The 14152-nt window shown below is 38.1% G+C and overlaps 1 protein-coding gene across 9 annotated transcripts in view; it reads right to left on the reverse strand.

Annotated features, from left to right (window-relative positions):
* Positions 1-14152, reverse strand: part of LOC110487864 (alpha-tubulin N-acetyltransferase 1) — a 52192-nt gene that overhangs the window by 21529 nt on the left and 16511 nt on the right. For 7 of the 9 annotated variants that reach the window (XM_036971674.1, XM_036971675.1, XM_036971680.1 and 4 more), the window contains exons 5-6: positions 1607-1720; positions 169-270 (exon numbers count right to left, since the gene is read on the reverse strand). In XM_036971674.1, coding sequence (XP_036827569.1) covers positions 169-270; positions 1607-1720 — 216 coding nt within the window. The remainder of the gene's footprint in view (positions 1-168; positions 271-1606; positions 1721-14152) is intronic. The other 2 variants (XM_036971676.1, XM_036971677.1) reach the window with 1 other exon arrangement.

A 14152-nucleotide genomic window follows, 5' to 3' on the forward strand; every position in this document is an offset into this window, starting at 1 on the left:
TAGCCCATACCCCCTTCACCTCCTGTCTTATCTCAGTCTGAAACCGTTCGTTTATGATATTTTCATAGCTATTTTCATTATATTAGGCTGTTGGTGTCAGGCCTGTATAATCATTTACCAGAGTGACGATAAGGTGTTGGGGTCGGAGAGACCGCCCCGAAATCATACCTGAGGTACACTGTTTTTCAGACAGTAATGCTTCTCCAGGAAAGAGAGGAACTTAGGGGAGGGCCTGTCGTAAGCCATCATCACTGGCTCTACCTTTTTGTGCTGAACATGGAGGGGGGGGGGGGGGGGGAGAAAACAAACGGAGCAATTACCACACGTCTCAACGAGCAAACAGACATTTGGGAAAACACCCTCTTGACAACCCTCTGTAATCTCTAGCAATATCACTTCTAGTGTAGCGACTCTGCCTCCAACACATTCCAGTCTGTGTGCTCTAGTTTTCATAGCCTGGGGTGTGTTCATTACACTGATTCTGTTGCAAAAAAAATTGTCATCTGTTGCAAAAAAAACTAAAACGTTTTGCAACAGAGACCGTTTACTCCCAAACGCTCTTTAACACGACATAAAAGCTGCTGTGTTCTTAAAGTGGAAGTGGTAGTTTAATTTTAATTGTATGGTTTCCACAAGCTGCCATTCCAATCTGAATAGTCTACAAAGTACTTGGCACAAGTTGCACATCTATAAATGATAGATTCTTCCACGGGGTTCCTTCCAACTTCTTCCAGACCCTTATTTTTTATTTTTTTTAAAGAGAGACACGACTGAACTACAACTTCCCTTTAAGAACAAAACGGAACTCAGAGTTTACATTAAAAGGTTTCTGTTGCAAAATGTTTTGTAAAAGAATCGGCGTAATCAATACACCCCGAGTCAAACCAGACTGAGTGCTCCACTCAACATACATGAGAGCAGGGGTGTATTCATTAGTGCAAACTGTAGGAAAAAGCTTTGTAACAAAAAACTTCTAATGAAAACAAGTTTCTTATCGGACAAATTCAGGTAGGTCCCTTGCCGTTTGCTTCCTAGTGAATATACCCCAGCATTCAGTCAGGCGTAACCATTCAGTGTTCATCTCTTCTGTCCAGGGTCAATTTGAATTGTAACATCTCAATTCAGGAAGTGATTTGAATTTACAATGGACAAATTTAAAACATTTAAAAATAAATATCTCCTTCACAGTTTATTGAGAAATCATTACTGACAAATGCAATTTTTCAATTATTGAATTGGATTTCAGTTTACTCCAATTTGAATTGACCCCGTCCCAGGTGAACCCCACCCCTGCTTCCGTCCCAGGTAAACCCCACCCCTGCTTCCATCCCAGGTAAACCTCAACCCTGCATCTGTCCCAGGTAAACCCCAACCCTGCATCCGTCCAGGTAAACCTCAACCCTGCATCTGTCCCAGGTAAACCTCAACCCTGCATCTGTCCCAGGTAAACCTCAACCCTGCATCTGTCCCAGGTAAACCCCAACCCTGCATCCGTCCAGGTAAACCCCAACCCTGCATCTGTCCCAGGTAAACCCCAACCCTGCATCCGTCCAGGTAAACCCCAACCCTGCATCTGTCCCAGGTAAAGTCGTGGTGTCTGTCTCACCTGCAGCATGAAGCTAAACAGCTCCAGTCCGTAGCCGTGCCTCTGAAGGTTCTCTTTCACAAAGAAATCCAAGACACACAGAGGCTCTGTCTCGACATGCGCCCCCTGCTGGTCCTAGGGAGACATTACAATGAATTAGATTCAACACAATGTCATGCAATTTATAATTCAAGTCAATTCTCAACTGAATCGAATTCAGCTTTGACTAATCCCTTCAGGGGCAATTAGGAGTAATCAAAAGCATTATACATAGGGAAACTAGTACATTTGAATAGGCCTGTCACAATTATGGTTCTGGATGAACTCATGAAAATAAAATAACCGTCATAACAGGTTAAAAAAAAAATATATATATATATATATATATATATATATATATATATATATATATATATATATATACACACGTTTAGTTGTTTTTTGGCCACAAAGCAGCAGCACACATACAAATTGAATGAATAGAACCTCTAACCCTGGTAATATGACTGGTAAATAGAATTAATAGAACAATCTTGGAACCTCTAACCCTGGTAAATAGAATGAATAGAACCTCTAACCCTGGTAATATGACTGGTAAATAGAATGAATAGAACCTCTAACCCTGGTAATATGACTGGTAAATAGAATGAATAGAACCTGTAACCCTGATAAATAGAAATCAAATCAAATCAAATTTTATTTGTCACATACACATGGTTAGCAGATGTTAATGCGAGTGTAGCGAAATGCTTGTGCTTCTAGTTCCGACAATGCAGTAATAACCAACAAGTAATCTAACTAACAATTCCAAAACTACTGTCTTGTACACAGTGTAAGGGGATAAAGAATATGTACATAAGGATATATGAATGAGTGATGGTACAGAGCAGCATAGGCAAGATACAGTAGATGGTATCGAGTACAGTATGTACAAATGAGATGAGTATGTAAACAAAGTGGCATAGTTTAAAGTGGCTAGTGATACATGTATTACATAAGGATACAGTCGATGATATAGAGTACAGTATATACGTATGCATATGAGATGAATAATGTAGGGTAAGTAACATTATATAAGGTAGCATTGTTTAAAGTGGCTAGTGATATATTTACATCATTTCCCATCAATTCTCATTATTAAAGTGGCTGGAGTTGAGTCAGTGTCAGTGTGTTGGCAGCAGCCACTCAATGTTAGTGGTGGCTGTTTAACAGTCTGATGGCCTTGAGATAGAAGCTGTTTTTCAGTCTCTCGGTCCCAGCTTTGATGCACCTGTACTGACCTCGCCTTCTGGATGATAGCGGGGTGAACAGGCAGTGGCTCGGGTGGTTGATGTCCTTGATGATCTTTATGGCCTTCCTGTGACATCGGGTGGTGTAGGTGTCCTGGAGGGCAGGTAGTTTGCCCCCGGTGATGCGTTGTGCAGACCTCACCACCCTCTGGAGAGCCTTACGGTTGAGGGCGGAGCAGTTGCCGTACCAGGCGGTGATACAGCCCGCCAGGATGCTCTCGATTGTGCATCTGTAGAAGTTTGTGAGTGCTTTTGGTGACAAGCCAAATTTCTTCAGCCTCCTGAGGTTGAAGAGGCGCTGCTGCGCCTTCTTCACAATGCTGTCTGTGTGAGTGGACCAATTCAGTTTGTCTGTGATGTGTATGCCGAGGAACTTAAAACTTGCTACCCTCTCCACTACTGTCCCGTCGATGTGGATAGGGGGGTCCTCCCTCTGCTGTTTCCTGAAGTCCACAATCATCTCCTTAGTTTTGTTGACGTTGAGTGTGAGGTTATTTTCCTGACACCACACTCCGAGGGCCCTCACCTCCTCCCTGTAGGCCGTCTCGTCGTTGTTGGTAATCAAGCCTACCACTGTTGTGTCGTCCGCAAACTTGATGATTGAGTTGGAGGCGTGCGTGGCCACGCAGTCGTGGGTGAACAGGGAGTACAGGAGAGGGCTCAGAACGCACCCTTGTGGGGCCCCAGTGTTGAGGATCAGCGGGGAGGAGATGTTGTTGCCTACCCTCACCACCTGGGGGCGGCCCGTCAGGAAGTCCAGTACCCAGTTGCACAGGGCGGGGTCGAGACCCAGGGTCTCGAGCTTGATGACGAGCTTGGAGGGTACTATGGTGTTGAATGCCGAGCTGTAGTCAATGAACAGCATTCTCACATAGGTATTCCTCTTGTCCAGATGGGTTAGGGCGGTGTGCAGTGTGGTTGAGATTGCATCGTCTGTGGACCTATTTGGGCGGTAAGCAAATTGGAGTGGGTCTAGGGTGTCAGGTAGGGTGGAGGTGATATGGTCCTTGACTAGTCTCTCAAAGCACTTCATGATGACGGAAGTGAGTGCTACGGGGCGGTAGTCGTTTAGCTCAGTTACCTTAGCTTTCTTGGGAACAGGAACAATGGTGGCCCTCTTGAAGCATGTGGGAACAGCAGACTGGTATAGGGATTGATTGAATATGTCCGTAAACACACCGGCCAGCTGGTCTGCGCATGCTCTGAGGGCGCGGCTGGGGATGCCGTCTGGGCCTGCAGCCTTGCGAGGGTTAACACGTTTAAATGTCTTACTCACCTCGGCTGCAGTGAAGGAGAGACCGCATGTTTTCGTTGCTGGCCGTGTCAGTGGCACTGTATTGTCCTCAAAGCGGGCAAAAAAGTTGTTTAGTCTGCCTGGGAGCAGGACATCCTGGTCCGTGACTGGGCTGGATTTCTTCCTGTAGTCCGTGATTGACTGTAGACCCTGCCACATGCCTCGTGTCTGAGCCGTTGAATTGAGATTCTACTTTGTCTCTGTACTGACGCTTAGCTTGTTTGATAGCCTTGCGGAGGGAATAGCTGCACTGTTTGTATTCGGTCATGTTACCAGACACCTTCCCCTGATTAAAAGCAGTGGTTCGCGCTTTTAGTTTCATGCGAATGCTGCCATCAATCCACGGTTTCTGGTTAGGGAATGTTTTAATCGTTGCTATGGGAACGACATCTTCAACGCACGTTCTAATGAACTCACACACCGAATCAGCGTATTCGTCAATGTTGTTGTCTGACGCAATACGAAACATGTCCCAGTCCACGTGGTGGAAGCAGTCTTGGAGTGTGGAGTCAGCTTGGTCGGACCAGCGTTGGACAGACCTCAGCGTGGGAGCCTCTTGTTTTAGTTTCTGTCTGTAGGCAGGGATCAACAAAATGGAGTCGTGGTCAGCTTTTCCGAAAGGGGGGCGGGGCAGGGCCTTATATGCGTCGCGGAAGTTAGAGTAACAATGATCCAAGGTCTTTCCACCCCTGGTTGCGCAATCGATATGCTGATAAAATTTAGAATGAATAGAACCTGTAACCCTGGTAAATAGAATTAATAGAACCTCTAACCCTGGCAAATAGAATGAATAGAACCTCTAACCCTGGTAATATGACTGGTAAATAGAATGAATAGAACCTCAAACCCTGGTAAATAGAATGAATAGAACCTCTAACCCTGGTAAATAGAATGAATAGAACCTGTAACCCTGGTAATATGACTGGTAAATAGAATGAATAGAACCTCTAACCCTGGTAATATGACTGGTAAATAGAATGAATAGAACCTCTAACCCTGGTAATATGACTGGTAAATAGAATGAATAGAACCTGTAACCCTGGTAATATGACTGGTAAATAGAATGAATAGAACCTCTAACCCTGGTAAATAGAATGAATAGAACCTCTAACCCTGGTAATATGACTGGTAAATAGAATGAATAGAACCTCTAACCCTGGTAATATGACTGGTAAATAGAATGAATAGAACCTGTAACCCTGGTGAATAGAATGAATAGAACCTCTAACCCTGGTAATATGACTGGTAAATATAATGAATAGAACCTCTAACCCTGGTAATATGACTGGTAAATATAATGAATAGAACCTCTAACCCTGGTAATATGACTGGTAAATATAATGAATAGAACCTCTAAACCTGGTAATATGACTGGTAAATAGAATGAATAGAACCTCTAACCCTGGTAAATAGAATGAATAGAACCTGTAACCCTGGTAAATAGAATGAATAGAACCTCTAACCTTGGTAATATGACTGGTAAATAGAATGAATAGAACCTCTAACCCTGGTAATATGACTGGTAAATAGAATGAATAGAACCTCAAACCCTGGTAAATAGAATGAATAGAACCTCTAACCTTGGTAATATGACTGGTAAATAGAATGAATAGAACCTCTAACCCTGGTAATATGACTGGTAAATAGAATGAATAGAACCTCAAACCCTGGTAAATAGAATGAATAGAACAGTCTTGGAACCTCTAACCCTGGTAAATAGAATGAATATAACCTCTAACCCTGGTAATATGACTGGTAAATAGAATGAATAGAACCTGTAACCCTGGTAATATGACTGGTAAATTGAATGAATAGAACCTCTAACCCTGGTAATATGACTGGTAAATAGAATGAATAGAACCTGTAACCCTGGTAATATGACTGGTAAATAGAATGAATAGAACCTGTAACCCTGGTAATATGACTGGTAAATAGAATGAATAGAACATCTAACCCTGGTAATATGACTGGTAAATAGAATGAATAGAACTTCTAACCCTGGTAATATGACTGGTAAATAGAATGAATAGAACCTGTAACCCTGGTAATATGACTGGTAAATAGAATGAATAGAACCTCTAACCCTGGTAATATGACTGGTAAATAGAATGAATAGAACAGTCTTGGAACCTCTAACCCTGGTAAATAGAATGAATAGAACCTCTAACCCTGGTAATATGACTGGTAAATAGAATGAATAGAACCTCTAACCCTGGTAATATGACTGGTAAATAGAATGAATAGAACCTCTAACCCTGGTAAATAGAATGAATAGAACCTGTAACCCTGGTAAATAGAATGAATAGAACCTTTAACCCTGGTAATATGACTGGTAAATAGAATGAATAGAACCTCTAACCCTGGTAATATGACTGGTAAATAGAATGAATAGAACCTGTAACCCTGGTAAATAGAATGAATAGACCCTCTAACCCTGGTAAATAGAATGAATAGAACCTGTAACCCTGGTAAATAGAATGAATAGAACCTGTAACCCTGGTAATATGACTGGTAAATAGAATGAATAGAACCTCTAACCCTGGAAATATGACTGGTAAATAGAATGAATAGAACCTATAACCCTGGTAAATAGAATGAATAGAACCTGTAACCCTGGTAAATAGAATGAATAGAACCTCTAACCCTGGTAATATGACTGGTAAATAGAATGAATAGAACCTCTAACCCTGGTAATATGACTGGTAAATAGAATGAATAGAACCTGTAACCCTGGTAAATAGAATGAATAGAACCTGTAACCCTGGTAAATAGAATGAATAGAACCTCTAACCCTGGTAATATGACTGGTAAATAGAATGAATAGAACCTCTAACCCTGGTAATATGACTGGTAAATAGAATGAATAGAACCTCTAACCCTGGTAATATGACTGGTAAATAGAATGAATAGAACCTGTAACCCTGGTAAACAGAATGAATAGAACCTCTAACCCTGGTAATATGACTGGTAAATAGAATGATTAGAACCTCTAACCCTGGTAAATAGAATGAATAGAACCTCTAACCCTGGTAATATGACTGGTAAATAGAATGAATAGAACCTCTAACCCTGGTAAATAGAATGAATAGAACCTCTAACCCTGGTAATATGACTGGAAAATAGAATGAATAGAACCTCTAACCCTGGTAATATGACTGGTAAATAGAATGAATAGAACCTCTAACCCTGGTAATATGACTGGTAAATAGAATGAATAGAACCTCTAACCCTGGTAATATGACTGGTAAATATAATGAATAGAACCTGTAACCCTGGTAATATGACTGGTAAATAGAATGAATAGAACCTCTAACTCTGGTAATATGACTGGTAAATAGAATGAATAGAACCTCTAACTCTGGTAAATATAATGAATAGAACCTCTAACCCTGGTAAATAGAATGAATAGAACCTCTAACCCTGGTAATATGACTGGTAAATAGAATGAATAGAACCTCTAACCCTGGTAATATGACTGGTAAATAGAATGAATAGAACCTGTAACCCTGGTAATATGACTGGTAAATAGAATGAATAGAACCTGTAACCCTGGTAATATGACTGGTAAATAGAATGAATAGAACCTCTAACCCTGGTAAATAGAATGAATAGAACCTGTAACCCTGGTAATATGACTGGTAAATAGAATGAATAGAACCTCTAACCCTGGTAAATAGAATGAATAGAACCTCTAACCCTGGTAAATAGAATGAATAGAACCTCTAACCCTGGTAATATGACTGGTAAATAGAATGAATAGAACCTCTAACCCTGGTAATATGACTGGTAAATAGAATGAATAGAACCTGTAACCCGGGTAAATAGAATGAATAGAACCTGTAACCCTGGTAATATGACTGGTAAATAGAATGAATAGAACCTCTAACCCTGGTAATATGACTGGTACATAGAATGAATAGAATAGTCTGTAATGATTGATGTATTGTAACAGTCTGTAATGATTGATGTATTGTAACAGTCTAATGATTGATGTATTGTAACAGTGTGTAATGATTGATGTATTGTAACAGTCTAATGATTGATGTATTGTAACAGTCTGTAATGATTGATGTATTGTAACAGTCTAATGATTGATGTATTGTAACAGTCTGTAATGATTGATGTATTGTAACAGTCTGTAATGATTGATGTATTGTAACAACAGTCTGTAATGATTGATGTATTGTAACAGTCTGTAATGATTGATGTATTGTAACAGTCTAATGATTGATGTATTGTAACAGTCTAATGATTGATGTATTGTAACAGTCTGTAATGATTGATGTATTGTAACAACAGTCTGTAATGATTGATGTATTGTAACAGTCTGTAATGATTGATGTATTGTAACAGTCTGTAATGATTGATGTATTGTAATATAAACTACAGCCACAGCTAATATAAACTACAGCCACAGCTTATATAAACTACAGCCACAGCTAATATAAACTACAGTCACAGCTAATATAAACTACAGCCACAGCTAATATAAACTACAGCCACAGCTAATATAAACTACAGCCACAGCTAATATAAACTACAGCCACAGCTAATATAAACTACAGCCACAGCTAATAAACACTACAACTAATAAACACTACCGCTACAACTAATAAACACTACAACTAATAAACACTACAACTAATAAACACTACAACTAATAAACACTACCGCCACAACTAATAAACACTACAACTAATAAACACTACCGCTACAACTAATAAACACTACCGCTACAACTAATAAACACTACCGCCACAACTAATAAACACTACCGCTACAACTAATAAACACTACCGCTACAACTAATAAACACTACCGCTCCAACTAATAAACACTACCGCCACAACTAATAAACACTACCGCTACAACTAATAAACACTACCGCTACAACTAATAAACACTACCGCTCCAACTAATAAACACTACCGCCACAACTAATAAACACTACCGCCACAACTAATAAACACTACCGCTACAACTAATAAACACTACCGTCACAACTAATAAACACTACCGCTCCAACTAATAAACACTACAACTAATAAACACTACCGCCACAACTAATAAACACTACCGCTCCAACTAATAAACACTACAACTAATAAACACTACCGCTACAACTAATAAACACTACCGCTACAACTAATAAACACTACAACTAATAAACACTACCGCCACAACTAATAAACACTACCGCTCCAACTAATAAACACTACAACTAATAAACACTACCGCTCCAACTAATAAACACTACAACTAATAAACACTACCGCTACAACTAATAAACACTACCGCTCCAACTAATAAACACTACCGCCACAGCTAATAAACACTACCGCTCCAACTAATAAACACTACCGCTACAACTAATAAACACTACCGCTTCAACTAATAAACACTACAGCTAATAAACACTACCGCTACAACTAATAAACACTACCGCTACAACTAATAAACACTACCGATCCAACTAATAAACACTACAACTAATAAACACTACCGCCACAACTAATAAACACTACCGCTACAACTAATAAACACTACCGCTACAACTAATAAACACTACCGCTCCAACTAATAAACACTACAACTAATAAACACTACCGCCACAACTAATAAACACTACAACTAATAAACACTACAACTAATAAACACTACCGCTCCAACTAATAAACACTACAACTAATAAACACTACCGCCACAACTAATAAACACTACCGCTACAACTAATAAACACTACAACTAATAAACACTACCGCCACAACTAATAAACACTACAACTAATAAACACTACCGCTACAACTAATAAACACTACCGCCACAGCTAATAAACACTACCGCTACAACTAATAAACACTACCGCTACAACTAATAAACACTACCGCTCCAACTAATAAACACTACCGCCACAACTAATAAAAACTACAACTAATAAACACTACAACTAATAAACACTACCGCTCCAACTAATAAACACTACAAATAATAAACACTACCGCCACAACTAATAAACACTACCGCTACAACTAATAAACACTACAACTAATAAACACTACCGCCACAACTAATAAACACTACCGCCACAACTAATAAACACTACAACTAATAAACACTACCGCTACAACTAATAAACACTACAACTAATAAACACTACCGCCACAACTAATAAACACTACCGCTCCAACTAATAAACACTAACGCTACAACTAATAAACACTACAACTAATAAACACTACCGCCACAACTAATAAACACTACCACTACAACTAATAAACACTAACGCTACAACTAATAAACACTACCACTACAACTAATAAACACTACCGCCACAACTAATAAACACTACCGCCACAACTAATAAACTCTACCGCCACAACTAATAAACTCTACCGCCACAACTAATAAACACTACCGCTACAACTAATAAACACTACCGCTACAACTAATAAACACTACAACTAATAGACACTACCGCTACAACTAATAAACACTACCGCTCCAACTAATAAACACTAACGCTAATAAACACTACAACTAATAAACACTACCGCTACAACTAATAAACACTACAACTAATAAACACTACCGCCACAACTAATAAACACAACTGCTACAACTAATAAACACTACCGCTACAACTAATAAACACTACAACTAATAAACACTACTGCTACAACTAATAAACACTACCGCTACAACTAATAAACACTACAACTAATAGACACTACCGCTACAACTAATAAACACTACCGCTCCAACTAATAAACACTAACGCTAATAAACACTACAACTAATAAACACTACCGCTACAACTAATAAACACTACAACTAATAAACACTACCGCCACAACTAATAAACACTACTGCTACAACTAATAAACACTACCGCCACAACTAATAAAAACTACAACTAATAAACACTACAACTAATAAACACTACCGCTCCAACTAATAAACACTACAAATAATAAACACTACCGCCACAACTAATAAACACTACCGCTACAACTAATAAACACTACAACTAATAAACACTACCGCCACAACTAATAAACACTACCGCCACAACTAATAAACACTACAACTAATAAACACTACCGCTACAACTAATAAACACTACAACTAATAAACACTACCGCCACAACTAATAAACACTACCGCTCCAACTAATAAACACTAACGCTACAACTAATAAACACTACAACTAATAAACACTACCGCCACAACTAATAAACACTACCACTACAACTAATAAACACTAACGCTACAACTAATAAACACTACCACTACAACTAATAAACACTACCGCCACAACTAATAAACACTACCGCCACAACTAATAAACTCTACCGCCACAACTAATAAACTCTACCGCCACAACTAATAAACACTACCGCTACAACTAATAAACACTACCGCTACAACTAATAAACACTACAACTAATAGACACTACCGCTACAACTAATAAACACTACCGCTCCAACTAATAAACACTAACGCTAATAAACACTACAACTAATAAACACTACCGCTACAACTAATAAACACTACAACTAATAAACACTACCGCCACAACTAATAAACACAACTGCTACAACTAATAAACACTACCGCTACAACTAATAAACACTACAACTAATAAACACTACTGCTACAACTAATAAACACTACCGCTACAACTAATAAACACTACAACTAATAGACACTACCGCTACAACTAATAAACACTACCGCTCCAACTAATAAACACTAACGCTAATAAACACTACAACTAATAAACACTACCGCTACAACTAATAAACACTACAACTAATAAACACTACCGCCACAACTAATAAACACTACTGCTACAACTAATAAACACTACCGCTACAACTAATAAACACTACAACTAATAAACACTACTGCTACAACTAATAAACACTACTGCTACAACTAATAAACACTACTGCTACAACTAATAAACACTACCGCTACAACTAATAAACACTACAACTAATAAACACTACCACTACAACTAATAAACACTAACGCCACAACTAGTAAACACTACAACTAATAAACACTACCGCCACAACTAATAAACACTACCGCCACAACTAGTAAACACTACCGCCACAACTAATAAACACTACCGCCACAACTAATAAACACTACCGCCACAACTAATAAACACTACAACTAATAAACACTACCGCTACAACTAATAAACACTACCGCCACAACTAATAAACACTACAACTAATAAACACTACTGCTACAACTAATAAAAACTACCGCTACAACTAATAAACACTACAACTAATAAACACTACCGCTACAACTAATAAACACTACCGCTACAACTAATAAACTACAACTAATAAACACTACAACTAATAAACACTACAGCTAATAAACACTACAACTAATAAACACTACAGCTAATAAACACTACAGCTAATAAACACTACAGCTAATAAACACTACCGCTACAACTAATAAACACTACAACTAATAAACACTACAACTAATAAACACTACCACTCCAGCTAATAAACACTACAACTAATAAACACTACAACTAATAAACACTACCGCTACAACTAATAAACACTACCGCCACAACTAATAAACACTACAACTAATAAACACTACCACCACAACTAATAAACACTACAACTAATAAACACTACAACTAATAAACACTACCGCCACAACTAATAAACACTACAACTAATAAACACTACCGCTACAACTAATAAACACTACAACTAATAAACACTACAACTAATAAACACTACAACTAATAAACACTACAACTAATAAACACTACCGCTACAACTAATAAACACTACCGCTACAACTAATAAACACTATAACTAGTAAACACTACAACTAATAAACACTACAACTAATAAACACTACAACTAATAAACACTACAACTAATAAACACTACAACTAATAAACACTACCGCCACAACTAATAAACACTACAACTAATAAACACTACCGCCACAACTAATAAACACTACAACTAATAAACACTACCGCTACAACTAATAAACACTACAACTAATAAACACTACCACTACAACTAATAAACACTACCGCTACAGCTAATAAACACTACCGCTACAACTAATAAACACTACAACTAATAAACACTACCACTAATAAACACTACCGCCACAACTAATAAACACTACAACTAATAAACACTACCGCTACAACTAATAAACACTACAACTAATAAACACTAACGCTAATAAACACTACAACTAATAGACACTACCGCTACAACTAATAAACACTACCGCTCCAACTAATAAACACTAACGCTAATAAACACTACAACTAATAAACACTACCGCTACAACTAATAAACACTACAACTAATAAACACTACCGCCACAACTAATAAACACTACAACTAATAAACACTACCGCCACAACTAATAAACACAACTGCTACAACTAATAAACACTACCGCTACAACTAATAAACACTACAACTAATAAACACTACTGCTACAACTAATAAACACTACCGCTACAACTAATAAACACTACAACTAATAGACACTACCGCTACAACTAATAAACACTACCGCTCCAACTAATAAACACTAACGCTAATAAACACTACAACTAATAAACACTACCGCTACAACTAATAAACACTACAACTAATAAACACTACCGCCACAACTAATAAACACTACTGCTACAACTAATAAACACTACCGCTACAACTAATAAACACTACAACTAATAAACACTACTGCTACAACTAATAAACACTACTGCTACAACTAATAAACACTACTGCTACAACTAATAAACACTACCGCTACAACTAATAAACACTACAACTAATAAACACTACCACTACAACTAATAAACACTAACGCCACAACTAGTAAACACTACAACTAATAAACACTACCGCCACAACTAATAAACACTACCGCCACAACTAGTAAACACTACCGCCACA

The sequence above is a fragment of the Oncorhynchus mykiss genome, chromosome 32, assembly GCF_013265735.2.
Source record: "Oncorhynchus mykiss isolate Arlee chromosome 32, USDA_OmykA_1.1, whole genome shotgun sequence".
NCBI classification, from domain to species: Eukaryota; Metazoa; Chordata; class Actinopteri; order Salmoniformes; family Salmonidae; genus Oncorhynchus; species Oncorhynchus mykiss.